Here is a 27,578-nt window from a genome sequence, read left to right on the forward strand (position 1 = left end):
GAATTTATAGTACAGATCAATATGGCAGAGAATATTAAATATTATCTGTGTTTACTACTTGAGGAGATGTGGTTCATGGGGGAATTTAAAGAATCGACTTCACTACATAATGGATTTTAGAAATGTAGATCAAATATTCCTAACATGATACAGGTTCACACAAGACTGAAAAAATTCAATAGCTGCACCATTTTAAAAGAACCTCTCTTTAGAATACATGCATATCAGTTTGTTGTTCTTGTTCCCTGGGAAAGATACAATCTCCTTGAGTTGCACATTATAAATACAAATTTTATTTAAACTTCTTTTGTTATTCAAGTAGAAAAAGCTACTTTAACCACTATTACACAAAAAAAAGGGAAAGTGAAGCAATCCATCTTCTTGATAATAATCCTTTCTTCCTCCAGTATCATCTTCTTTGAAAGTCAAGGCAATTCCTTATGAATAAGGCTTTCAATAAATTAAAGATATGTAACAGGTTCTTGTCCATCTTCTTCCTAACTACTTAACACACTGTTGCATAGCAACAATTTCTTTTTCTGCTTCTTTGTTGGAAGCCTGAGAGTCTGAAATCGGCACTGGCTTGGTTGAGCGTGGGAATTTTTCTGGTGCCACGGGTGCAAGTATCCATTGTAGAAATCAGTAGCTGTTAGTGTTTTTTTAAGCATTAATGACCGAACACCAATCCAGCCATCCTAAAGAGGTAAAAGACAAATAGTGACTAGGCAGTGGTAGCAAAACTGGACAACTAAGTACATTTTAATTTACAAAACTTTTATCATGGAAACAAATCTCTACTGAATGCCTACCTGCAAACACCACTTCACTCAGTGGCATATACAATCCCTTCCCTCTAAAAACTAATTACTGAGGGGAGATAACAAACGTACAGACCTGTACCAATTTTAACACAGGGAGTAGAATAAAAAAGCTGTTATATTGGCACGGCATAGAACAGTTTTCAGAGTATGTCCCTCTATGTTATTGTGACTGGTTATCAAAAGGTAAGAAATCTAAAAGGTAGATAAGTCTAATACCATCCCTAATTTTAGAAAAGGAAACTGAGGCCCATAGCTGGTGGGTGATTTTTCCAAGGTAACCCAATTTGCCAGACTCAAATTCACATATTTCAACAGCCATAGCCTCTTCTATGGGAGCAAATGATAGACATGGAACACATACAAACAGACTTGCACACTATTCCAGAGAAGGCTAGAGAGATGAGTAGAGGCTGACAGATGTGTAGGTCGCATCAATCTATCACACATTTTAAACCACCCTGGAGACACAGCCTGTCACGTAAACATCACATGACAGAAAACATCCAGGAAAAGGAAGGAATGCGGCATACTTCTCAGGAGCATGCCATGGTCATATAAAATAATGGTCCTAGTCATTTTGTTTTTATTTATTTATTTATTTACTTGGTGGGGTGGGGGCTTATACTCAGGGCCTCTGCTTTACCACCTGAGCCACTCCACCAGCTCTTTTTTGTGAAAGGTATTTTCGAGATAGAATCTCGTAAACTAATTGCCAGGGGCTGGCTTTAAACCAAGATTCTCCTGATCTCCTCCTCCTGAGTAGCTAGGGTTACAGGCATGAGCCACCAGCGCTGCGGTCCCAGTCGTTTCAAATTGTCCAGAAATCCACTCTCTACTGTTGAGCAACAAAACCAAGTAGGACACAGGTCTTGTACTTAAGCCAGATACTTTGACCTGACTATTTTTATGCTACCAAAGCACAATGGCTTGTTAAGAAAGCCAATATTAGGAAATCTTCTTTCACTGACTAGCAATAATGTGTTAGTAAACTTCAACACTTTAAAAAAATTAAACTAGAGATTCCACTGTTTTTTTTTTTTTTTCTTTTTGGTGAGACTGAAGTTTGACTGAGGGCTTTGTGCCTGCAAAGCAGGTGCTCTACCTCTTGAGCCACACCTATTTTGTTCTGGTTATTTTGGGGATGGGATCTCGTGAACTATTTGCCCAGGCTGGCCTCAAACCACGATCCTCCCAATTTCACCCTCTCAAGTAGCGAGGATTGCAGGCATGAGCCACTGACCCCGCCCAGGTAAGATTCCACTATTGCTTAAGAAAACAGTCTGTTCGCCCACTCTGATGAACAAGCAGTTAAGTCCTAGTTAAAATGATAAATAATAGAAGACTATAAACTCAGTAAAACAAATATGGTAATTTGAAACTAAAGGAAAATTTACCTTGCAATATACCAGCAGTATCTGTGACTGCTTATGGTACACTACTGATCCTGGAATAGCAGTCTGTCCTGTTAATTTTAGACCTGAAGAATGGAAAACAAACAAAAAAAAGATGTGAGAAACAATTATGCAACTTCATGGTACTTTTTTTTTTTTTTTTTTTTTTGCAATAAACTCAGGGCCTCATGCCTGCTAGGCAGGTGCTCTACCACTTGAACTACTCTCCCAGCCCTTTTTTGTGTTGGGTATTCTCAAGATAGGGTCTCATGAACTATTTGCCCAGGCTAGTCATGGTATTCTTAAAAATAAAAAAAAAAGCACCTTGGGAGGCACTACTCATGCTGGAGAGAACACAGGTGCTGGAGTCCTGACTTTGTGCTCTGGGTACGTCAGGAACCCAGGGGAAAGCATTCTATACACACAGGAATCGACATGCCTTTACAGTCTCCCAGTGATACTACAACGCTCAATCCAGTTTAGTATTGTCATTTTAAGGGAATAATTACCCAGCAGGGAAGTAATTTATGGACTTCAGCTGGCTTCCATCCCATGCACACGGGTCCAACCACCTTTGGACAGACCAGCTCACTCTGTGGCTTGCCTCCTTCTGTTTGCCGTATTGGGAAAGCACTGATGGGCCTCAGAATGGACCTGTGGTATGAAATGCTACACCTGGCCTAGATTCTCACTGAGCTGCCCAGATCTTTTCATTCTGAAATCTACCATAATGAAATTAATCAAGTGATTTTGCAATCCCAGAAAACCTTAATGTAGGAAATCACAGAGCTTAAAACGGGACAGGAACACCGCTATGCCTACTCCTCAGGTTCTTGTGATGATGAAATGAGAAAATGCATGTGAATGGGCCCTCCACAGTACAAGACAACTGAACGTAAAGTGTTATTACTGAGCTGAAACAAACTATAGGAATCCTTATTTTTAGTAAATGTGACATGGTAAAAACAGACACACTTCCAAAGAGACGCTAGTGAAAACATCTTCCATTTCAAAAGTTTCGCTATTCAAAAGTTAGTACCTTCAAGGACTGAATCATTAACTTCTACCAAATCCAGGAGTTTAATGGTACTCTCCATCCAGAGTGTCTGCAATGGAATCTGCAATTCAAATTAGAGAGAGATGAAAAAGGAACACAGGCGATCCAAGCCCTTTTGAACTACTGTTTTGGTGAGTATGACTTTTCTTCCACGTGCAGAGGAACTGGGAGCTCAGTAACTCACATTCTATGGAACAGAACACAAATGTGACCCTCTATATCAGTCTTTACAGGATTTGCGAGATCTTAAATATTATTTTAAAAGCAAGGTTTCTTTTTTCTTTTTCTTTCTTTCTCTTTTTTTTTTTTTTTTGAGATGGGATCTTGTTAGGTAGCTTAGGCTGGCCTCAAGCTTGCAATCCTTATACTCAGCCCCCGGAATATTGGGATTACATGTGTGAGCTACCAATGTTTATATCTTCATTAATATTTCCAAGTAAACATTTATGCTCATTACTAAAGATGTAAGAGTTACAGCACATAAAAAATTTAGAAAGTGATAGTATTCTGTAGTCTAACTTCCAGAGGCAACCACTATTGACAGTTTGATGTATATTTCTCTGTATTTTTTCTATAAATGTTATTTTACTATAATCTAGAACATGCTGTTTTACAAGGAACTTTTTGTTACTTAACCATAGCCAGCAGTATGCACTTATATATTCACCCTGTATCTGTTGCACAGTATTGTGTTTTATGAATGCATCAGTATGTATAATGGATCCTGCGTGATTGATAATTCAATAATTCTCAGGTTTTTCTTGCTATTAGAAACAGCGGTTTCTTGCTATTATAAATGTGATAATAAAACGCCTCATGGATTTATCTTTGAGCATTTACATATTTCTGAAAATTAATTTTGTTTTTTAAGTGAAGTGCCTGAGCACCAACATTTTGTTAAACTGCTTTGATAAATGAAAAAAATTAACAATGTATTGCTGTTTATATCAGTGAGGATGTGGAGATTTTCACATGTGTACTTGGATTTTCTATTTATTTGTCTGTAAACTCTGTGCTTTTTGCCCATTTAAAAAAACTGGGTTGTTCATCTCTTATTAATTTGTGAAAATCTTTCATATATTTAGGAAATTAGTCTTGTAATGTTTTTCTTTAAAAGTTTTAGCAAGGATTTATTTTAGTATAACAGGATAAAGTATGGGGGGAGGGAGAGAGAAAAAAGGAGAAACGTTTCCTGCCCTTATGCAGGAAGTGGGAACAAACCTCAAAATGCAACCTTTTAATTCCTGTATGTTATAAACATTTTCCTCAGTTTGTTGACTTGAGTCTTGTAGATATCATTTTTTTCTGTGCATAAGTTTATTATTTTAATGGAATTATAAGTCTTTTTCTCACATGAATTGAGTAGTTCACATCATGCTTTTAAAAGGCCTATCTACATTTCAAGATAGTTAATTCTAAAATTACTCAACCATGTTTTTTCCAGTCCTTGTGGTTTCATTTTTTACAAGTAAATCCTCGATCTGCCTAGATTTTGATTTAATTATAAGAAACACACATGAATTCTATTAAATTTTACACATACAGTATTGATAACTATATATGCATTGCTGTGCAGCAGCAGTCTGATTTTATTTTATAAGCATGCATTTTTCTCATCTTTTTAAAAAAATTTTTTTATTCATATGTGCATACAATATTTGGGTCATTTCTCCCCCCTTCCCCCCCCTTCCCCCCCAACCCCTCGCTACCAGGCAGAAACTATTCTGCCCTTATCTCTAATTTTGTTGTAGAGAGAGTGTAAGCAATAATAGGAAGGAACAAGGGTTTTTGCTGGTTGAGATAAGGATAGCTATACAGGGAGTTGACTCACATTAATTTCCTGTGCGTGTGTGTTACCTTCTAAATTAATTCTTCTCGAATTAAGCAGTCTGATTTTAAAAGACAGGGCTAGAGGGTTCGTTCCCCTGTCAATGGCTATTTACTGAAAAAATCCATCTGCCCCTCCCCCCAGTGTGAAATGCCACTTTGTCACTTTAACACATTTACAATATACCTGAGATCCTAGAACTTGATTGAAATATGCTGATAAAAATTAACATACTAGCAAGTAAGTTCTCTCAACTTTATGAACTAAAAAACATTTATTTTCAGACAGCATTTCAATCCTCTGTTTCAAAGATGAAGGAAGTGTGAAGTTCAGAGAAATGCAGCTACTTTCCCAAGGCTAGACACAGACGGTTAGTGGCAGTACCAGGAAGGGACTCTATTCTGACTCTCAGTTCAGTGCTCTTTCTATGACATCTCTTAAAGAAGACATATAACTTTCAGAAGAGTTTGGCTGTTATAATGATTTGAAGTTAAATCAAAGAATTAAATAAACTTGAAGAAAAAATTCATGGCAGTTCATAACCTCATCTGTGGCATTATTTTGCTTGCTGAGCATTCTTTCTTTCACCTACTCTCAATAAAAGTTCCGAAACAATTTTCATGCATATATTTTTTCCTTCAAAAGAAGTAAAAATATTTCTGAAACATGTTTACTAAAAAAAGATTTCTATATACTGAGAGTAATAAACATGCTAGGTACACATTTAGAACATGCAGTTCCTGCTCTTGGAGCAGTAAAACTCACCTTATCCTCAGAGCACTGCAGAAAGGAGAGGCATGGCCAGAGCATAACATTTCAGAATGTTTGGGGCTTTTTTTTTTATAGTATGGGGGTTTGAACTCTGGGCCTCACACTTGCTACGCAGGCACTCGACTGCTGGAGTCAGCAGAGCATAATCATTTCAGTGTCTACCATCATTACTGTCAAAACCACAGGCTTGCATAGATTTAAATCCATGTAATTTATTTTGACAGTTGTGAATGTGGTCATTAATTCCATTTCAGAAGTAAAAAAGCTGTAGACAAGGGTCTTGAACTCAGGGCCTTACCAGGCAAGTGCTCTATCACTTGAATCAAACCCTAGCCCTTACATAAGGTCTTGCTTTTTTTTTTTTTTTTTTTTTTTTGTGGTACCACAGTTTTGTGCTTACTAGGCAGGCACTCTACCACTTGAGCCATCCTCCAGCCCTTTTTTGCTCTGGTTACTTTTGAGATATCTTGCTCTTTGCCCCAATCAGCCCGGACAACAATTCTCCTAGGCTTCCTGGGATGACAGGTGACCACCACCACACCCAGCTTTTTCTATTGAGATGGGATCTTGAGAACTTTTGCCCAGGCTGGCTTGGAACTATGATCCTCCCAATCTCAGCTTTCTAAGTAGCTGGGATGAGAGACACGTGCCACCATGCCCAGTTACTGGTTGAGATGGGGGTCTTGGGAACTTTTTGTCCAGCTGGCCTTGAATCACAATTCTTCTGATTCAGCCTCCCAAAGCAGTTAGGATGATAGGTGTGAGCCACTGGTGCCAGGCAAGGTCTTGTTCTTAGTGAAAGGCAGCTCTAGGAATTAACCCAGCTCTGGCTCCAGAATAAGTGCTCAGTCTTTCATAGCACAAAGCTTTTCTTAGTGGATAGCTAAAGTGAACTTGCAGAAGATGAGGGTCACTGTGCAGTTAGCTAGAGATTTCAAGCTACTGGCTTAAACTGAATCTCAGGAAGTAGTCTCCTTAGTATCTCCATGTGGATGTCTTCTAAGTATCTCAAACTTAACATGGCCAGATTTCCCTCCCCACATCTGTTCTTCCTTGTGTATCTTCATCTTAATTAAAGGGCCACTATTCACCGAGCTGCTCAGTCTAAAAAGCTGTGGACAATTCTAATTTCTCATTCCTTAATTCCCCATATTACATCATCAAATACCATCAACTTGAGACCTAGAGGTGTGACTCAAGCAGTAGAGTACCTTCCTTGCAAGTGTGAAGCCCTGAGTTCTGACAAAATAAAATAAAACTGTATTGCCAAAACAAAACAAGGAAAAGAGAAACCATCACCTTCACTTCCAAAGCATAGTCTGGATTTCTTCACTGTTATCACTGTTCCAAACTGCCATCATCTATCACCAGAGTCATATACCTGACCATTAGCCCCGTGCTCAAGCCCTCCAGTGACTTTCCACTGCACATCAATCCCACTTGCCTCTGACTTCTCCTGCTGCTCCCTACCCTGTTGGCTCTGCTCTGGTTCATTTCTATTCCTCAAACGCATCCAGATCTTTCTTATCTTGGGATTTGTTTTGATGTCTTTATTGAGAAGTAATTCATATACCATAAAATTTGCTCTTTTAAAGAATATAATTCAGTGATTTTCAGGTATACAGTTGTATGACCAATACCATTTTTTTACTTAATTTTAAAACATTTTCATCACCCCCCCACCAAAAAAAAAAAAAAAAAAAAAAAGAAAACCCAAGCAGACACTCTCCATTACCCTCTCTCTCAGCCTTTGGGTTCACCTATCCAGGACATTTCATATACATGGATTCATACAATATGAGCTTGTGAAGACTGGTTTCTTTCACTTAGCATAGTGCTTTGTAGCCTGTGATAATGACTATGGACTGATAATATTCTGTTGTATGGATATACCATTCTTATGCATCTATCCTTTGATGGGCCTTTGGGCTGTTTCTACTTTTTGTCTATTCTGAATAATGCTGTTATGAACAACCAGGTACAGATTTTTGTGTAGATATGTTTTCAATTCTCTTGAGTATTAACCCAGGAATGAATGAAAATGTTGGCTCATATAACCCTGTGTTTAACTTTCTGAGGAACTGACATTGGGTTTTCCATGGTGGTCACACCACTTCACATTCCCATCAGCTATGTATTAGGGTTTCAAATTTCTCCACATTCTTGTCAACATTTGTTCTTATGTGAGTTTTAAACCATAGCTATCCTTGTGGGTGTGAAGTAGAATCTCATTTTGGTTTTGATCTCCCTAAAAACTAATGAAGCTGACTGATCATCTTTTCATTTGCTTATTGGTCGTTAGTATATTTTCTGAGGAAAAATGTCTATTCAGACTCTGGGTCATTTTTGTGTAGAGTTTTAAGAGTTCTTTATATAGTCTAGATATATGATTTATAAATTATCTTCTCCCATTCTGTAGGTTGTCTTTTTACTTTCTCTTTTCTTCCTTCTTCTTTTTTTTTTTTTTGCAGTACTGGGAGTTAAACTCTGGGCCTCGTACTTGCTAGGCTGGGGCTGGCCTGGACTGTGCTCCTTTTATTTGTGCTTCCCTGTGTAGCTGGAAATGGCAGGGGCAAGCCACTATGCCCAGCTATTCCTTGAGAAGGGGGTCTCAAGAACTTTTTGCCTAGACTGGCCTTGAACTTCGATTCTCCCGATATTCGCCTCCCAAGTAGCTAGAATTACAGGCTTGATAGTATTTCCTTTGAAGTACAACAGTTCTTAATTTTGATAAAGTGCAATTTCACTATTTGTAGTATGGTCGCTTATTTTTTATGATGTATGTAAGAAACCACTGCTTACTTGAATATCAAACATTTTATACTTGTTCTCTTCTAATAGTTTCATAGTTTCAACTTATGTTTAGTCTGAACTATTTAAGGTTTTTTTTTTTTTTTTGGTACTGGGGCTTGAACTCAGGACCTTCACTTTGAGCCACTCTGCCAGCCCTTTTTTTTGTGTGATGTGTATTTTTGCGATAAGGTCTCGCAAACTGTTTGCCCAGGCTGGCTTTGAACAGCGATCCACTGGTGCCTGGCTTGAGTTAATTTTTATATATAATGTGAAGTAGGGATCCAAAATCATTCTTTTGATTTTGAATATTCAGCACCATTTGTTAAAAAGACTATTCTGTCTCCATCTGATTGTCTTGGGAACTTTTGTCAAAAAATCAGCTGACTATAAATGTAGTTTCTTTTTTGACTCTCAATCTAGTCCATTCTGCTATAGCCAATACCATACTGTCTTGATTAGTAAAGATTTATAGTAACTTTTCAAATCTATGTGAATTCTTCAACTTTGTTCTTTTTAAGACTGACGTGGTTATTCTGGGCCCTTTACAGTTTCATTTAGGCTCAGCTTGTTGATTTCTGTAAAGGAACAGCTAGGACTTATGTTAGAATTGTGTTGAACTGTAGGTCAATTTGGGGAGTAGAGACATCTTAACAATACTAAGTTCATCTAACCAACAAACATGGAGGTCTTTATATGCACTTGAGTCTTCTTTACTATTTATTAGCTCAAATGGTTTTTGTTTTTGGTTTTTGAGACAGGGTCTTGCTACGTACCCTAGGCTGTCCTCAACTAGCTATGTACCATAGGCTGGCCTTGAACTCTCAATTCTCCTGACTCAGACTCTAGTGTGCTGGGATTACAGCTGTATACCAGCACACCTGCCTGGAGATTACCTGCCTGGAGATTCCTCACGATTTTCTAAACATAATAAAATAATTTAATCTGTAAATACAGAGTTTTACTTCCTTTCCAATCTGATTGGCTTTTGTTTCTTTTTCCTTGTGGTTATGGATTGTTATGAAGTATCTCCCCCACCCCCAGCTAAAGGTTCATGCTTTACAGGCTTGGACCCCAGCAGGTGAATCTAATCATTGAGAGGTGATTGGATCATGAGGGCTCTGACCTAATCAATGGATTCATCTGATGGATTTATAATTTGATAGCATTATTGGGAAGCAGTGGAAACTTTTGCAAGAGGGGCAAAGTTGGAGAACATAAGTCATCAGGAGTATATCCTTGGGGGCTGTGTCTTGTCCCAGGCCCCTTCCTGACTCTCTGCTTCCTGGCTGCCATGAGGTTCTGACTTGACTCAGGCCCAAAGCAATGGAGCCAGGTGACCATGGGTTGAAACTTCTGGAAATTGAGGGATGGGAGTGGGAGAAGGGGGACAAAATAAAATCTTTCTTCCTTTAAACTATTTCTCTCAACCTGGCTCTGTTGCATAATGGATATAAACTGCTTCTCCCAGGCATATGTTGCAGTGATGAAAAGCTAAGAAAGTTGCCTAACTGCCCTGGCTACAATCTCTGAAACAAGTATCTTTATCTTGTTTCCAACCATAGGAAGAAAGCTTTCAGTCTTTCATTAACCATGATGTTAGCTGTGGTTTTTGGGGATTCTTTTTCTGAGATATTCTTTATCAGATTGAGAAAGTGCTCTTCTAGGCAGGCACTCTACCATTTGACCCACAACTCCATGAAACAGTGTTGGAGTTTATCAAATGCTTTTTCTGCATCTATTGAGGCAATGGCTTTTGGCTAATATTAATATGGTGTATCACATTCTATTAATATGGTGCATCAAACTGATGTATTTTCATGTTGAAAATGTGTATTTTATCTTCATGTTGAATCATTCTTGCATTCTTCAGAAAAGCTCAGTTGATTATGGTGTAAAATTCTTTTTCTTATATGTTGTTAGATTTAGTATGCTAACCCTACTTAGGATTTTTGCCTCTATATTCATAGAGAGATTGATCTATAGTTTTCTTTTCTTGTAATTCTTTAACTGGGATAGCCCACTTTGAATTTTATATTGTTCCTTCTGCCTAGACTACTGCTCTCATCTTGGCATGGCTGGTTCCTTATTGTCTTTCAGACCTTAGGTTAAATATCAGTTCAGAGGGGCCTTTTCCATGTACTCAATAACTTCATTATTCTATTATATTTTAATTTTTATCAAGGACCTATCACACTATCTGAATTTTTCTAATTTGCTTTTTTGTTGTCTATTCCATATCACCAGTGTCTCTAAGGAGATACTGACAGATGTATTGAAAAAAATATAGGAGTTAGAAGACTCATTCATTCTTTGGTGACTGGTCACCCCAAAGTTAGTCATCCTTTATCTATAAAATGGGATAGTAAAACTTGGTATGGGAAACTGCAAAATGAGTATTTGAAATGATATGTGAATTCTAAGTACCTAGCACATTGCCTGATGTTAAATGGGCCTTCTATAAGGATTTTGGTTAGTGAATGAATAAAAGCAGCTGTCACTTAATGCTACCTAGATATTGTACTAGATAAAATAAGGCTCAGAGGTTAAATCACTTTCCCAAGTTCACAGAGTTAGAAAGTAGCAGGGACAAGGTGGAAGCTAGCTCAATCTGGCTCTGAAATCCACATTCTCTGGTTCCACTGCGCTCCGTAAGAAAAGAGCAGGATCTGAAGTCAGACAGACATGGTTCAGAGCCTCACCGACTCTCATTAGCCAGAAGAGAACTAGGAAACATTCAGTAACAATTCCTGAGTCCTTATCTACTTTAAGCCTCAATTCCCTTGACTTTAAGATGGAATTATAATAGTAAGTACAATATGAGGTTATGGTCCTCACTCCCAAACCTGACATGCTATAGCTATCTAGCAGCAGTTCCTGATCTCTTCCAGCACTGACACCACAGGCATTCCATTCAAAACCATATACTTGCTGGCATGGTGGCACAGGTCTATAATCCTAGTTAATCAGGAGAGGAAGACAAGAGGATCCCAAGTTCAAGGCCAGTCCAGGCAAAAGTTAGCTATAAGACCCAATTTCAAAAACCAAATACAAACAAAAGGGGTAGGGGCATGGCTCAAGTGTAGAGCACTTGCTCACACTTTTTAAGGAAGTGTGAAGCTGTGGGTCAATCCCCAGCACCTCAAAAACAAACAAAAACCCCCAAAAAACTACTGTCAACACAGTTAGTAAACCCAGAATTCAAATAATACAAGTGGCTACCAAAGTAAAATTTAAAATCTCACACACACATTAAGGAACTGAATTTAACTCAGATGTTTGCAAGCAGAGGCAGGATAATCTGGAGTTCAAGGCCAGCCTGGGCTATATAGTGAGACCCTGTCTCAAAAAACAACAACAACAAAAAGAATCTGATTGTGCTGGGCACCAGTGGTCATGCCTGTAATCCTGGCTACTCAGGAGGCAGAGATCAGAAAGATGATGTTTTGAAACCAGCCCAGACAAGAAGTTTGAGAGACCTGATCTTGTAAAATACTGGCCAGGGGCATAAAAATGTATTAAAAAAAATTGGATTAGGAGTTAGAAGACTTAGATTCATTATTTGGTGACTGGCCTCCCCTAAGTCTTTGAAATGAGACAATAAAACTTGGTTATGGGAAACTGCAAAATGTATATTTGAAAGTGCTTTGTAAATTCCAAGGCCTCTAAGAAAACTTAAAAGTTTAAAGAACATTTAAAAACCAAATTTCGTTTCCTAGGTTTAATTTTAAGATTCATTCCTAAAACAAAATACTCAGAAAGCAAATTACACACCACAAAAAAACCAATGAGGTAAAACTGCAACTTACTATGTTTCCAATGGCACGATAAAGTCTGAGTATTTGCTCTGAAGTTTGTTCCTCCCATTTTACACAGCTGATACCTGCAGAAATCTTAGGGGCTACAAGATAAAGCCAAGAGCAAGAATGAATATCAGGTTCCACATGCACGAATTGATACATGCTGATGCTGAATACTAAGAATGAGAGAATATTCACTGTAAGAGTCTCTCAACTTTTGTATATACTCAAAATTTTCCACAATATGAAGTAAAAATAAATAATCCCAAAAAAGTCCTAAAAGAAAACGTGAGTGAACTACTTTATAACATGGGTACAGAAAATGGTCTTCTAACTATGACAAGTCCAGAAGCAACTGAAGATCAATAAATTAGACTATACAAAAATAAGCTTTAAAAAATAAGATAAAAAAGAAATGTCATAAGTTAACTAAAAAAAAAAAAAAAAATTGAAAGAACACGGAGGGCTAATTTCTGTACTTTATACTTCTGTGTAAAAACTGAGAAAAGACCAAAACCTGATAGAAATATGGGCCAAAGGTATGATACCTTCTAGAAAAAGTAAATGCAAATAGTCCTTAAACACATGAAAATATCCTCACATCACTCACAGAAATAATGTACATTAAAATGTCTTCAAGATACATTTTTGTTTGTTTTGAGACAGGGTCTCACTATGTAGCCCAGGGTGGCCTTGAATTCAATCCTGCTTCAGTCTCCTAAATTCTGGGATTATATGTGTGCCCCACCACACCTGACTACAGTTTCTTATCTATTGAATTAGTTAGTGTCATGTGCATGAAGTCATTCATAGTAGTAGTATCTGAAACAGCAAAAGACTGGAAACAATCCAAATACCCATCAATAGGTAATTGTTGAATGAAATGATATATCCACACACTGAGATCTATGCTGCCTTAAAAAAGAAAGAGGAAAATCTCTTCTTACTAGTAGAAAGTAGTCTCCAAGATATACTGTTAAGTGAACAGGGGAACAGCAGAATAGAGTATATTTTATGCTGAAAAATTACATGGTTTTGTTTATTTTGGCAAAAGCAAACATGGAAGGCTAAATGAGAACCTAATAAAATGTTTTTTTGGGTCCAGAGCCAGGTTGTAGCCCACCCAGGCTCCAACAGGAGTTGGGCTCACCTAGAATGCTTCTGGAGGTTCTCCACTGAGGCACCATTATTGAGTTGAACCCTCAGATACTATAGAAAATATCAAGGCCAAGATCCAGGATAAGGAAGGAATTTCTCCTGATCATCAAAGACTTATCTTTGCTGGTAAGCAACTGGAAGATGGATGTACTGTGTCAGACTACAACACTCAAAGGGAGTCCACCCTTCATCTGGTGTTGAAACCTTGTGGTGGTACTACAAGGTTAGTGTATGTACTAAGGCAGACATACAAGCATTTCTCAAACTCATCTCAATAGGCATATTTGGAGCAAAGAGAGCCTTTCTCCACCTTCAGGACAATGATTTTTAGTATGCATTCCTTTCAAAAACCTAACTCAGTTCACACAGGGAAACAATGTGCTAGAAGCTACTGCTTCTAACCACTCCCAAAAATAAGCATAAGAGAAAGGAGGTTAAAAGGGCTGTCCTGAAATACCGTAAGGTCGATTACAATGGCAAAATTGGCCTGGGTCATGAGTGACCTTCAGATGAATGTGGTGCTGGAGTTTTTATGGCTAGCCACTTGACAGACATTACTGTTATAAGTGTTGTCTGACTTACAGCTTCAATAAACTGAAAAATAAGTAATTGTGTATGGATTGATAAAAGATGTAAACTAAAATAAATATGTAAATAAAATGGTTCTCAGTAGAAGGAAGGATACAGGACTGGATGAGCTAAGGATGGAAGTGGAATTCTTCTAAGTATACCTTTTAAATGGTATAATTTTTGAATCCTATGAATTTGTTTTACAAATTCAAAAAACAAAATTTAATCATAAGGAGAAATAAAGCAAGTCCTAAATTGGAAACAAACTGAAATAAACCTGTGCAACAAAACCACATAGAAATACTACTTATCTCAGTAAGGTTTTATTTTGTATAGTTTTTTTTTGTTGGTACTGGGATTTGAACTCAGGATCTCAAGCCTATTGGCAGGTGCTCTTCCACTTAAGCCTTATCCTTAAGCCTTATCCACTTTACCCTTGAGTAAATTTTGAACACAGTAATTTTTTCTTTTTTGGTGGGACTAGAGTTTGAACTCAAGGCTTCACCCTTGCAAAGCAGGCACTCTACTGTGTGAGCCACACCTTCCAGTCCATTTTGGTCTGGTTATTTTGGAGATGGGGTCTTGCAAACTATTTGCCTGGGCTGGCCTTGAACTGGCTCCCAATCTCAATCTCAGTCCCCTAAGTAGCTAAGGTGTGAGCCACCAGTGCCCAGCTTGAACACAGTAATTTGACTATGTACTTTTGGTATGATTATATTCTAAGGTCAAAGAAGAAAAACTGCAAAGAAATCTTCCTTAGCAATTTTAATTAGTAGAAATATTGGTATTATATCGAAACTATTATATGCATAGCAAATAAATATTTGCACAGTGCCAGAGTATTGCCCAGTATTTATTTGCTAATTGCAAAAGGAGAAACACATCTTTACATTGGAAAGTGACATTGGGCACTGTCTCAAGTAAGTGATTAAACTTGGCTTCACTAGCTTTAATGCAACCTAGGATCATAGATTACTGAAGTGATACCATAAGATTGGAAGGGATGAAAGCAAGACTTCTCTGAGTCTGTCCTTTTATATTTTAAATTCTTCTTTTTTTTGGTGGCTGGGGAGCGGGCAGTGAAATGGTCTCACTAGGCTGGCTTCAGACTCATGATTATTCTACCTCTACGTCCCAAGTACTGGGATTACAGGTGCAGACCACTACTCCCAGCTAATATTAACTTTTAAATCAAACGTATGCTTTATGTATTCAAAAAATAAAGTCATAGAGAAAAATAAAAGCATGTCTAAACTAAAATACATGTTACTGAAACATAGGTCATCTATGACATACTCTCCAAAAACCTTAATCATGAACCTAGTCAAACCTTTAGAATTTCTAATTTATAGGAAAAATACAGGATAAAAAAAACAAATGAAACTACTCTGGAAGGAAACAAATCAGATAACTGGTCTGGTTTCTTTAAAAAGTCAATGGCAGCTGAATATAGGTGGCTCATTCCTGTGATCCTAGCTATCTGGAAGGCTGAGATCAGGAGAATCACGGTTCAAGGTCAGCATGGGAAAATCGTTTGTGATGCCGTATCCCCAAAATAAGCAGAGCAAAATGGACTGGACATGTGACTCATGGTAGAGCTCGTACTTTGCAAGTGTGAAGCCCAGAGTTCAAAACCACAGTCCTACCAAAAAAAATTTTTTTTAAAAATCAATGACATAAAGGGGAAAGACAGTGGAAGAATTATTTTAGATTAAAGGAACAAAAAGACATAAAACTAGTAACTGGATTCTAAGGTATTTTTTTTTTAATTAAAAAAATTTTTTTGCAGTGCCGGGGAACTGAACCAAGGGCACTGGGTACATATGCTAGACAAGCACTCAGAAGCTACACCTACAGCCCTTGTTTTATTTCTAAACTTTTTCAAAGAAAATTACATTTTGGGGGACTAGTTAGGATTACAGCTGAGCCTGAGAGTGTGGTGTAAGTTACCCCTCTGCTGCCAACTTGGTTTTTTTTTCCCCTCTTTGTTTTTAAGAGGGAATAAGTGACTATGCTTATAAACTTTGAATTTAATAAAATCATCCTGAGGTTACTTGTTTTATGTCTGAAAAGGATTACAATTGAGAAAAACAAAGATTCAAACAAAGGGAAAAATATGCTCCCTGGATCCTAGGTTATTTTTTTAAAGCTATAAAATATATTTTTAGAAAATTAGGAAAATTTAAGTATGGACTGGCTATGGACACTATCAGGGAATTGCTCATTTTTCTTAGAAAATGCATGCTAAAATATTTAGAGGTGAAAAGTCATTATTCATATTTGCAAGTGAGAAAGCAAAGCCTAAAATTTATACACTAAACATACACATAGAAAAAAATTATGTCCAAACAATAATTGTTGATTTGGGGGTAAACTGATATTGGTCACACTTGTCTTTCAATTAATCTCTATGCTTAATATTTTCAAAATAAAAGGATGGAAAATTGTTGAGGCATGAGGTTATGTACTAAGAGGGAGAACTTACTAAGCTTTCTTTGGGAAAGGACCTACCAGTGGGCATTCAATCTCATCCAAATTAAGGAACAGTACAGTGAAGGAGTCAGAGTGTTCAGGCACCACCATGATAAACGAAACCTTGGGTGAGATGTAAAAGTGTCTGTGGCTATCACTCACCATAGGTCATCCCTTCGGTTGGCTGCTGCCTTCCATTCTTCAGACTGTCAGGCAAATTTTTCAAAACTGAAATAAGCTACAAAAAGAAAGAGATTAAGACAGAGCATTTGTAGGGATTAATTTGATCAAAGTACATATGCTTTCATGTAAGTATCACAGTGAAACACCTTTGTATGCTAGAGAGAGAAAGAGAGAGAGAACATAATATATTCAAGATGAACAGAAGAACAAAACAGAAATACATTACAGTTCAGTACCATGAAATTACCTCTAACTTAAGAGTCAGCTGTGGGGTAAGGTAGCAAATTGGCATAAGCTGTAAGTATGCATGTGGACGGGTGGAGTTTCAGGGAGCATGCTCTCTGCAGAGCACAGGTCATGCTTTGCTTCCACAGAATGCTGGGCTTTGCCTGGCTGCAAAGCTCTCAGCATCAGGACAGTTTGTGCTCAGCTAGTTACACACTAACTCTATAGAAGGCAGTGGGGCCTAACAGAAGGAGAATGTACCCTGGAGTCACACAGCTCTGGGTTCAAGTCCCACTTCCACTATATAACTAGCTGTCTCACTCTGGAAAAGTTATTTAACTTGCCTGTGGCTTTTAATGTCATCATCTGTGAAACAACTGACAGCAACAATGACCTCAAAGGTTTGTTGGGAAGGTTAAAAAAAATCCAGAGTATCTAAAACAGTCTTGGTACATGAGCCAATGCTCAATAAATGGTAATCACTGTTGTAAGACCACTTGCAAGGAAGTGCCGGGAAGAAAAGAACCATCTATATAGTTAGGAAAATTCATCCTGCTGTGAAAGTTAACGAGTTCATATGAAAAGCATGAACCTAGTCCTCAAGCATTTACCAGACCCCACTATTGCAGACTGACTCAGATACACAAAGCTACAGACAGAAGGATCATCTGTAGGTGGGGTAGTCAGTAGAATTCCAGTGCAATTGATGCAGAAGCCTGGAGCCTAGGTTAGTGAGAGGAATGCTGAGTCACTTAGAAAATGGCTCAGTGATGAGAGTGAGGAGAGGGAACCAGGGGGAACAGTCTAAAGGTCTCACTATGAAATGCAGTGGGCATGGAGAATCACCTGTTTTATTTGAAAGCCTTACATTAAGTAGCCACTCTGGGTTTTTTTTTTTTTTTTGCAGTACTGGGGTTTGAACTCAGAGCTTCATGCTTGCAATGCAGGCATTCTACCTCTTGAGCCACACCTCCAGTCCTTAAGTAGCTACTGTGCAAATCCTCAAACAACACAAATGCCAGGCTAATTTTCAGAAAGCCAGGGAGAGAAACCACTTTTTTTTTAAATGCAGCTTAAAATTACAAATCATAACATTTTTCTTTTCCTCATACCCACTGAGGAAACCCACTAACTGAATGAAAAGCAGTGAATATTGGAGAACTGTACCATGTTGGCACCCAGTCTTGATAATACTGCTTCTAATTCCTTTGCGGTGCTCTTTGGTGGCACAAGGATGGTCTCTTGATTGAGAATTGGGCCTACATCAAATCTAGCAAAAAATCAAAAGCAAATAATAACATGATAATTATTTCTAAGGGTCAATATGTTTGTTGAGAGAGCACAAACAGTACACTGCAGGTCACAAATTTAAATGACAGTCATTAGTGAGGGAGAAATGTCAGTCAGAAAGAGGAGCAAAACATGGCGTGTATTTAGATTTTTCTTTCTTTTCTGTGTGTGTTTTTGTTTTTCAGATAGGTCTTGCTATGTTGCTCAGGCTGGGCTCAAGCTATCCTCCCGTCTCTGCCTCCTGAGTAGCAGAAGTAGACTACACTAGTCTAGAGACATGTGATTTCTCCCCGCCAATTCATGTTGGGGATAGAACCCAGGGTTTTGCACACATTAGGCAAGTCTTCTCCCACTGAGCTGTGTCCCCAGTGAGTCTTACTATATAGCTCAGGCTAGCGTTGAACTCTCAATCCTCCTGTGTCTGTCCTGGAGTGCTAGGATTACAAGCATGTCCACAATTCCCAGCATATATTTAGATTTTAAACTAATCTTTTTCCTAAAGGAAAAAAGTATGGCTGGGCTCTGGTGATTCACACCTGTAATCCTAGCTACCTAAGAGGCAGAGATCAGGAGAATCTTGGTTCCAGGACAGTCCAAGCAAATAGCTCTCAAGACACTATCTTGGTAGAATGGCTCAAGTGTAGCGTGACTGCATGAGACCCTGAGTTCAAATCCCAGGACCGCCAAGAATAAAAGAAAAAGAAATAGGGTTTATTTTAAAACTTTAACTGTGTGGTTCTGTTAATTATATTTCTAACCACTGAAGTTTTTTGCTAGCTTTTTAATTTAGTTTTTAAAAACAAAATCGTAGTCAAGTTTTCTTTGTCTCAATTTATTAGTTAAAAGTATATGCAGAAGTATTTATAATGAGTGAAATGACAGGATCTCTCTAGTTAAGAAGAAAAGTGCTGGGCACCAGTGCTCACACTTGTAATCCTAGCTACTTCAGAGGCTGAGATTGGGAGGATCAAGTTTGAGGCCATCCCAGGCAAATAGTTCAAGAGAACACATCTCTAAAATAACCACAGCAAGGGCTGGCAAGTGGCTCAAGTGGTAGAACTCCTGCCTAGCAAGCATACGGCCCTCAGTTCAAACCCCAATGCCACCAAAATAACTAGAGCAAAATGGACTGGAGATGTGGTTCAGGTATGAAGCCCTGAATTCAAACCCTAGTCACACCAAAAAAAAAAAAAAAAAAAAAAAAAACAAAGAAAGAAAAGTATGCTAATCCAAGGAATGAGATTAACTGCATATTGACCCTGTAAGTCTGGGGAATAGATACATTTTCTTCACTTTTACATATGTTTGAAAAGTTCCTTAACAAAAACTTCTTTTTAAAGTTAATTCATTGTCCTTAGGACAGCCCAGCCTCCAGAACTCAAAAACTTGGTTGCTATCTTTGGGTAGAAAAAAAAAGAGAAAAGAAGAAAATTAAACATAGTCAATTTTTCCTATCATGGGCACAAAATTTAGGGTATTACAAGGGAGGTAACAACTAAGCCACCTAGGAATAAAACAGGGCCTCACAGGCAGGATGACAGTGGAATGGGGTTCTGATGGATGCTTAGGAGTTCATTAAGCAAATAATAAATGCATTCCACTCAAAGGGCTTAGTCTGTCCAAAGGCACAAAAATTTTAAGTGCTTGGCATATCAATGAAATTAGGATACTTTGGGGCTGGGGTGTGGCTCCAGTGGCAAAGCAATTGCCTAGCAAGTGGGAGAGCCTTAGTTCAAATCCCAATACCATCAAAAAAGAAAAAATAATTAGGATACTTTCTGCTGAACTGTGTTGACTACTAAAGACAACTTATTGGATCTAATAATAAGAAGATAGCTCTTGGGCTGGGATGTAGCTCAGTGGTAGAGTGCTGGCCTAGCATGCTCGAGGCCCTGGGTTTAATCCCAGCACAAAAAAAAAAAGAAGAAAGAATACAGCTCCTAACCAACGAATGATGGGATTATTTCAATCAATTGCTGATGGATTTATGCACACTACCTACTCTACTCAAAGTGCAAGACCAGCACTAAAGCAGCATAACTAGAAGGACCTCTTCACACCAACATTTCTAGCACATTGAGCGTCTTGAGTTCTACCCATTTTAATAGGGTTTTACTAGGTTCCATAGGCAGGCCTCAGGCTACAAGGGCTCAAGCAATCCTTCCGCTTTGGCTTACTGGGTATGTGGAATTTTAGGTTTGTACCACCACACACACCTGGTCAAGAAATGAGGTTTTATTGTTTGTTTGTTCTGTGGTACTGAGGTTTGAACTCGGGGCCTCATGCTCGCTAGGCAAGCACTCTACCACTTGAGCCATACCCGAGTCCCTAAGGAGTTTTAATAAAATGTTTATTATGAAAAGTTAGAAACACTCACAAAAACAGAGTGAACAATCTAATGAATTCTCACATACAAACCACCTAGATCTTAGAATTATCAGTTTTGCCTTCTTGTTTCATTTACTCTCTCCCCTTTTTCTTGAAGTAAATTAGGTTCCAGATAAAATGTTCTGTGAACTTGTATACTATTTTCTATGAGAAAATTAGTCAGTAATAGGCAGAGGCTTAATAAATGCCTCAAATAACTTTAATAATTGTCTCTAAATTGTAGGTATGATAGAAAAAAATTAATTCTAAGACAACTACAATATACATTGGCATAGGACAAGATATTCTTACTTTAGGCTCCAAAAATTTTTTCCATAGTTTGGAAACCAAGACCAGCAGAACTGAGATTCAAAACAACAAATGTGCAAAAACCCATCTCTCAATTACACAATGTCTTTTTATAGAAATACAGGTATTAATAATGTATTTCAACTAACAAGTTAAATTTTACAACTTCAAGAGACATTGAATATGCTGGGTGTGGTGGAGCAAGTCTCTAATACCAGCTACTTGGGAGGTGGAGATAGAAGGATCATGGTTCAAGGCTGGCCAGGGCAAAATTAGGAGACTCTATCTGAAAAACAAACTAAAAGCAAAAGGGCTGGGGGAGGTTCAAGTTTAGAGCATTTAGTGTGAAGTACTGAAGTACTGAGTTCAATTCCCAGGTCTACAAAAGAAAGCAAGAAAGAGAGAATGACTACATAAATACCAAAAGACTTAGAGCTTTGTTAGAAACCAAGAAAAAATAGAAAGAATATAAAAGCAAAGAAGTACTCCAGAAGTTACAGAAATGAGTGAGCTTTGTCCATTCACCTATTCCCCCTAGACCCCGAGCAGACAGATATCACATTTAAAAGTCATGAAAATCTCAAGAAAAGAAAATATGCTACCTTTTAGGTCTAATTTGCATAATCGTTACTCCAGTAACGGGGTCTCCATGAAGCACTGTATGGATTATGGGGGCTGGACCCCGCCACCTCGGGAGGCAACTCGGATGGACATTCAATATGCCACTGGTCAGAAATTGCAGAAATTAGTGTGGGAAACTGACAGCCAAAGCTAGTCTTGTTAAAAGAAAAAGTCACAGATAAATTCACTCTCTCACCATAAGAAACCAATGAAACTTAATTAAAATAAATCAAGCACAACTATTTATTCACTATTCCAAAGATGTTCGACAACAGTTCATGATATCTGGGGTTCATAAATGAAAGTGTAAGATACATTCAAATCCTATTATGCATTTCACAGGCAAACCAAACTGTACTTTCAGTTTATGCATACAATTTGTCTTACTTCGCTAGTTTACATATAAAATTCCTAAAACAAGCTCCTGAATCCCTGTCAATCTGTTCACCTTTGCCATTTATACCAGTACAACCGTCACCCAATGATGAGCAAGTAAATACTTCACTTACCTGTCATTGGTTTAATGATGTCTCCATCAGTGTGAGTACACGTGTGTGTACGTGTGTGTGTGTGTGTGTGTGTGTGTGTGTGTGTTCAGCATAGTCCCATCCATTGAACAAATTGTGACTAAGCACAATTCATGTGCAGCCACTGTTCTAAGTGCTAAGGACACAAACACCAGTAGCCAAACAGAAAATAAAATCCTGCCGTTAGAGAGCAAAGAATGGGAGGTGAGCAGTAACAACAGAATTTGTATGGAAAGTTCACCAGATGGGGCTCAGGGTTCTGGAGAAAAATAAGCAGAGAACAGGACAGGAGTATCAGGTAGGTGGTTACAATTTTATTAGTAGTCTTAGAAGGTTTTACCAATAGGACGACACCTGGGCAAAGACACAAAGGAGTAAGAGACTAAGCCTTATGACAAGGATACATGCTGAGAAATGTGGTCTTAGGTGAACTGCAGAACATGAGAGTGTACTTACACAAACTAAGATGGCTACAATGGTACTAGATTATATGAACTTATCAACTATGGTGGGTAGCTACCATATATGTAGTCTATCCTTCTCTGAACTGTCATTTGGGGCACATACCGGATATAAGAGAAAAGCCTTCCAGGAAAAGGGAACAATAAAGTGTCGGGAGTGGAATGAATCAGAAGGATCTTACGTGAGGGCAGAAAGCCATGGAGTCTGTCTTATGCCAACATAAAGACTTTTTTTTTTTTTTACAGTACTGGAGTTTGAACTCAGGGCTTTGTGCTTGCTGGGCAGGTGTTCTACCACTTTAGTTACAGCTCCGGCCCTTTTTGCTCTGGTCATTTTTGAGACAGGTTCTCATTTTTTTTTTTTTTTTGCCTTGGTGTGCCTGGATTGTAATCCTATTTATGCTTCCCATAGTAGCTGGGATGACAGGTGCATACATCACACCCAGCTTTTTCTGTTGAGATGGAATCTGAAAACTTTTTTACCCAGGCTGACCTGGAGCCACAAATTTCTCAATCTTAGCCTAGCTGGGATAACAAGTGCATGCCACTGAACCCAGCTATTGGTTGAGACGGGGGGATCTCGCTGTTTGCCCTAGGTGGCCTCAAACCTCAATCCTCTGGATCACTAGGATTACAGGTCAGAGCAACCAGCATCTAGCAAGACTAACTTATTCTGAGTGAGATGAAAACTACCAGAGGATTTTGAGCAGAGTGACATGATGTGATTTATGCTTTACAAGGATCACTTTGGCTGCTGGGTTGTAAAAGACTGAGAGGGCCAAATATAACAGCAGAGACCAGTGAAGCTACTGTAGTACTGTAGGTGAGAACGGCAGTAGTGTAAGTGATGGGGTACGTCTAGACAGATTCTGAAGGCAATATTTTCTGATGGACTGGATATGGGATATGAGATAAACCAAGAATGACTGCAGGGTTTGAAGTCCAAACAACTAGAAGAATACAGTTGCCATTATTGAGATCAAAGACTTGGGGAGGTTTTAAGTATCCTATGTTAGGTGTGTATCAGACGTCCAAGCAGAGCTATGGGCAAGGCAGTGGATCCTGGAGTTCAGGCAGAGCGCTAGGCTGGAGCTGTCCATACACAGGGTGGACAAAGCTCATAGAAAATGATAAGGAGCTTAAGACACTTTGATAATTCATGCCACACATAAAATCTTATTTTAAAAGTACATACTAAAGAAAGCACAGTTAAGAGTTCAAACCATGGCATTTCAGATGCTCAGTCCATTTATAAACATCATGGTCTCTATACTGTATCTTCTTAGAAACAAAACTTACTAGGGAAATTTAAGAATAAGAGCCTCACTCAAAAGTCGGCCAAAGGAAGCCACTACTCCAACATCATACTCTCCAGACCCCACGTCTGGCCACTCGTGCACCGGAAGCTGAGACTGCACGGCGTATTGCTTCACTGGTAGTCCTTTCGGGGATGGCGAAGGCACAGTTACCACCTCCAATTTTTCAATTAACTCTTCCTCTTTGTTATCTCTAAGTTAGGAAATTGGGAGAAAAATGTATGTCAGGGCAATGACTCAAAGCTAAACTTTACATAGCATAGGTATTTTTATGATTAAACTCATGAAGCATTTAGGGCTAAATGATTAAAATTGGTGCAACCAAGAGTTTGGGTTTTGTTTTTGAATTTACTTTTAATTATTTGAAATTTAAAGAGCCACATGTGGCTAGTGGCTACAACTTGGACAGCAATGCTCTAGAGATTTCCTGTGCATACAGAAACATACTATTTTACACAATTGGGATATTACACATATCATTCTGCATTTTATTTTTTCCTCTTAACAGTGCCATATATGCTATTAGGAGTCTTTGAAATAATTTAAATACACACATGCTTATATATAAATTGAACATTTCTAGAATAAGAAACTGAAAACAGTGATTATTTCTGGAGAGAGGAACTGGAAAATGGGAGGCAGAGGTAGAAAGAAAGAACTTTTTACTGTGTTGAGTTGATGCAATTTTATACTAACTATGTTGTACTCAAATATTACTGAAGATATGACTCACGTGGTAGAGTACCTGCCTAGCAAAGCACAATGCGAAGCCCTGAGTTCAAATCCCAGTACCACAGAAGAAACAACAACAAAAAAACAATACTTAAAACAAACAAAAAACATACCATGGCATCATTCCATGGCTGTCTTGTCTTCACCTGTTGCACAGTATACCAGTATTCAGGGGCTGTACATTTATCTATTAAACAGGTATCACATGTGCATGTTAAAGAGCTATGAGAAAAGGAGGAGCGTGAGCCAGACCTCTAAAAAGAAAGCTTAATGGCTTAATGGAGCTGCCAAATGCAGCAGCATCAGAAGGGTCAGGATATGCAGGAGAGATACCTGTGGCAACAGGGGAAACAGGATATGGAGGGTGTCCAAAGCGAACATGGGGTAAACGGTGTTTCAGGTGTGTGTTCACAGGGGAGTGTGGACGGAGAAATATGATATAAAAGGGGACTGATGAGGGATTCAGTATAACAAGGGCTGCTGTGAAGTATTTGTAGGGAGAAGATAGTGTGAGATGATAATAATGGGGTGGGGGAGGGACGCCAGGAAAACATGGAGTGGGGAAATAAAAAACCTGGCTGGGTGGGGGATGGAGGCAGAGAGGAAGACCTGGTATTGCCATCACCGACCACGGACTTTCAGGACAGGTTGGATGTCACAGAATCGTTTTTCTCCAGGAAACAAGGTTTAGTAAATTTTCCACATGCTAAATGTATTCCTAAGAGTTCGTTTATGAGTCTATCAATTTGGAAAGAGTTTGTTTTGGGACTATGTCCTTGTTTCAGCCCCAGGAACCTGGGTCCTGTTGTGTACCAGGCGCTCTGGCGTGAGACCCGGGTGAGCAGGTGTGCACCTGCTCAGGACAAGCCGGTAGACCTGGAGGCCCCAGCCTAGGTGGCTGGGAGGCAGCAGGAAAACCTGGTAAGACGGAAACTCTCAAGTCAGAGCTGGTGACCCTGGACAACCGCTTAGCCTGAGTCCAGTTTCCTCCACCGCAAAACGTGCGTGGAGGTGACGGGACTGGCTTGGGAGGCCGTGGTTCGCGGGGGCTCCGCGGCGCCTGGATGGGAAGGCGGCAGGCGGGGCGGGGAACGGGGTGCAGACGGCCGGCGCTGGGCGCCCCGGGGCTGACCCTGGTGCGACGCACCTTCCGGCGCTCTGGGCCCGGCCGCCACAGCGCCGCACGACAGAGCGACGAGGAGCCCAAGGCCCTTGAGGGTCGGCCGCGCAGCTTCGGCCCCCGGGCCCCGGCCCCGACCCCGACCCCTGCCCGGTACCTGGCAGCGTGCAGTGCCTGCAGCGCCTCCCGGGCGAACTGGTCTGTGCCGAAGAAAAGCACCCGCCAGGGCGGCTTCTCGCGAACTCGGGCGTCTCGGCCGCGCTCACCTCCGGAGAACCCGCCAAGGTCGGCCTGCGCCCGCCACAGTAAACACGGCCTCCCGCCCGCCACGCCGCGGGCCAACCCCGGAACCCAGCAGCACCGTACCAGACCCTTCATTGCCCAGGCCGACGGCGGCCCACGCTGCGCAGGCGCGTCGGGGCGGGGCCGGGAGGAAGCCGGGTGGGCGGGGCCCTCAAGTGACGGGGGCGGGACCGAACTGACTGGGGGCGTGGCTGCCTGAAGGGGTCCAGAGTTGCGTTGATCTGCGCTATGTAGTCAGTACCCGCAAAGAATCCTTTCGGGAACAAATCATATGTTTTCAGGCAATGAAATTTCACTCATGTAATTCTGTATCATTTTCTCAGCCATTATGATACCTAATATTTGCTGAGTACTTACTATGTGCTACGACTTGGCTACATGCTTTATGCCCATTATTTCAATTAATTCTCCTGTTAAGTATCCGAGGTAGATATTACTACAATCATTTTACTGAAAAAACCTGACGCTCAGAGAGGTTAAGGGCTTACACATGTCTAAAGTCCACACATCTAGGAAACACCAGAGCAGGGGTAGGACTCGTGTAGCTCCTCCAATACCTGTGACACCGTTTGGCCCTCAGGCAATCCTATGTATTAGACAAGTCAGGGTCCCCAACTTGCACCTGAGGAAATTGAGGCTTGGTTACTTGCCACCAGATAGCTACCTGCATAAATCAAAGGCTTCATTCTTGCCTCTACCCTGTGGGTACCCTCATACACAGAGGGAGACCATAAGGAGATTGCAGGAAAATCTGGACAGAAGTTGTCCCCAGAAGATCTCTGAGGACCATTAGTGCTTAGATTTTGTGTTCCCAAGATGTGTACAGTGGTTTCCTTGACGATGTCACACATCCACGAGTGGTACTAGGTTCCATTCTAGTTTTATTCTCACCATCTTCCTCTCACACAGCCTTAAACCCAGTGATCCTGGACCAGTCTTTTTCCTGCACACCCTTGCCTCTGTGCCTTCTTTGCACATGCTATCTTTCCTACACTCCCCTCTCTAATGGTATCCCTTTGAACTCTGATGGATTTGATCTAATTTCCATGGGCCCCCTTAATACTGTGTGGGGACCTTGCTTCTCAACTGGAAAGTTGTCTGATGTGTTTGCAAATATTGCCAAATCCACCTGTGTGTTGAACAGAAAAGAGAGAGGCAAAGAGAGAATTCCAGTGATTCTGCTCTTCCAATCACATGAGGAAAGTGAGATGGGACCCACACCCTCTATTTCTTTAATCAAGTTCTGCTCACTATTCTCTCTCAGAGTAAGCAGGACAGGATTCTAATATTCAAAGAACAGTCTTCACAGACAGCAAAACCTAGAAATATGACCCAAATTTAGCCAGAATTTGGCTGCTGACTAAAGTGTGACCCTTGCATTTGTGCTTGTTATTTCTCCTCTTGTGGATTTAAGCTCCTTTACAGAAAGAGCCTGCCCTATGCTGCATTTAATTTTTAGCAGCCAA

The 27,578-nt window shown here is 39.7% G+C and overlaps 1 protein-coding gene across 1 annotated transcript; it reads right to left on the bottom strand.

Annotated features, from left to right (window-relative positions):
- Nucleotides 1-270: 270 nt before the first annotated feature.
- Nucleotides 271-26,216, bottom strand: Mtfmt (mitochondrial methionyl-tRNA formyltransferase). The gene is given in 10 exon segments (XM_020172897.2): nt 271-530; nt 533-695; nt 2,216-2,298; nt 3,252-3,330; nt 12,468-12,559; nt 16,821-16,896; nt 18,234-18,336; nt 21,635-21,757; nt 23,941-24,150; nt 25,967-26,216. Coding segments are annotated over 10 exon segments (1,179 nt in total). The 5' UTR covers nt 26,188-26,216; the 3' UTR covers nt 271-501.
- Between the last annotated feature and the right edge of the window lie 1,362 nt (nt 26,217-27,578).

The sequence above is a fragment of the Castor canadensis genome, chromosome 2 (genome assembly GCF_047511655.1).
Source record: "Castor canadensis chromosome 2, mCasCan1.hap1v2, whole genome shotgun sequence".
Taxonomy (NCBI): Eukaryota; Metazoa; Chordata; class Mammalia; order Rodentia; family Castoridae; genus Castor; species Castor canadensis.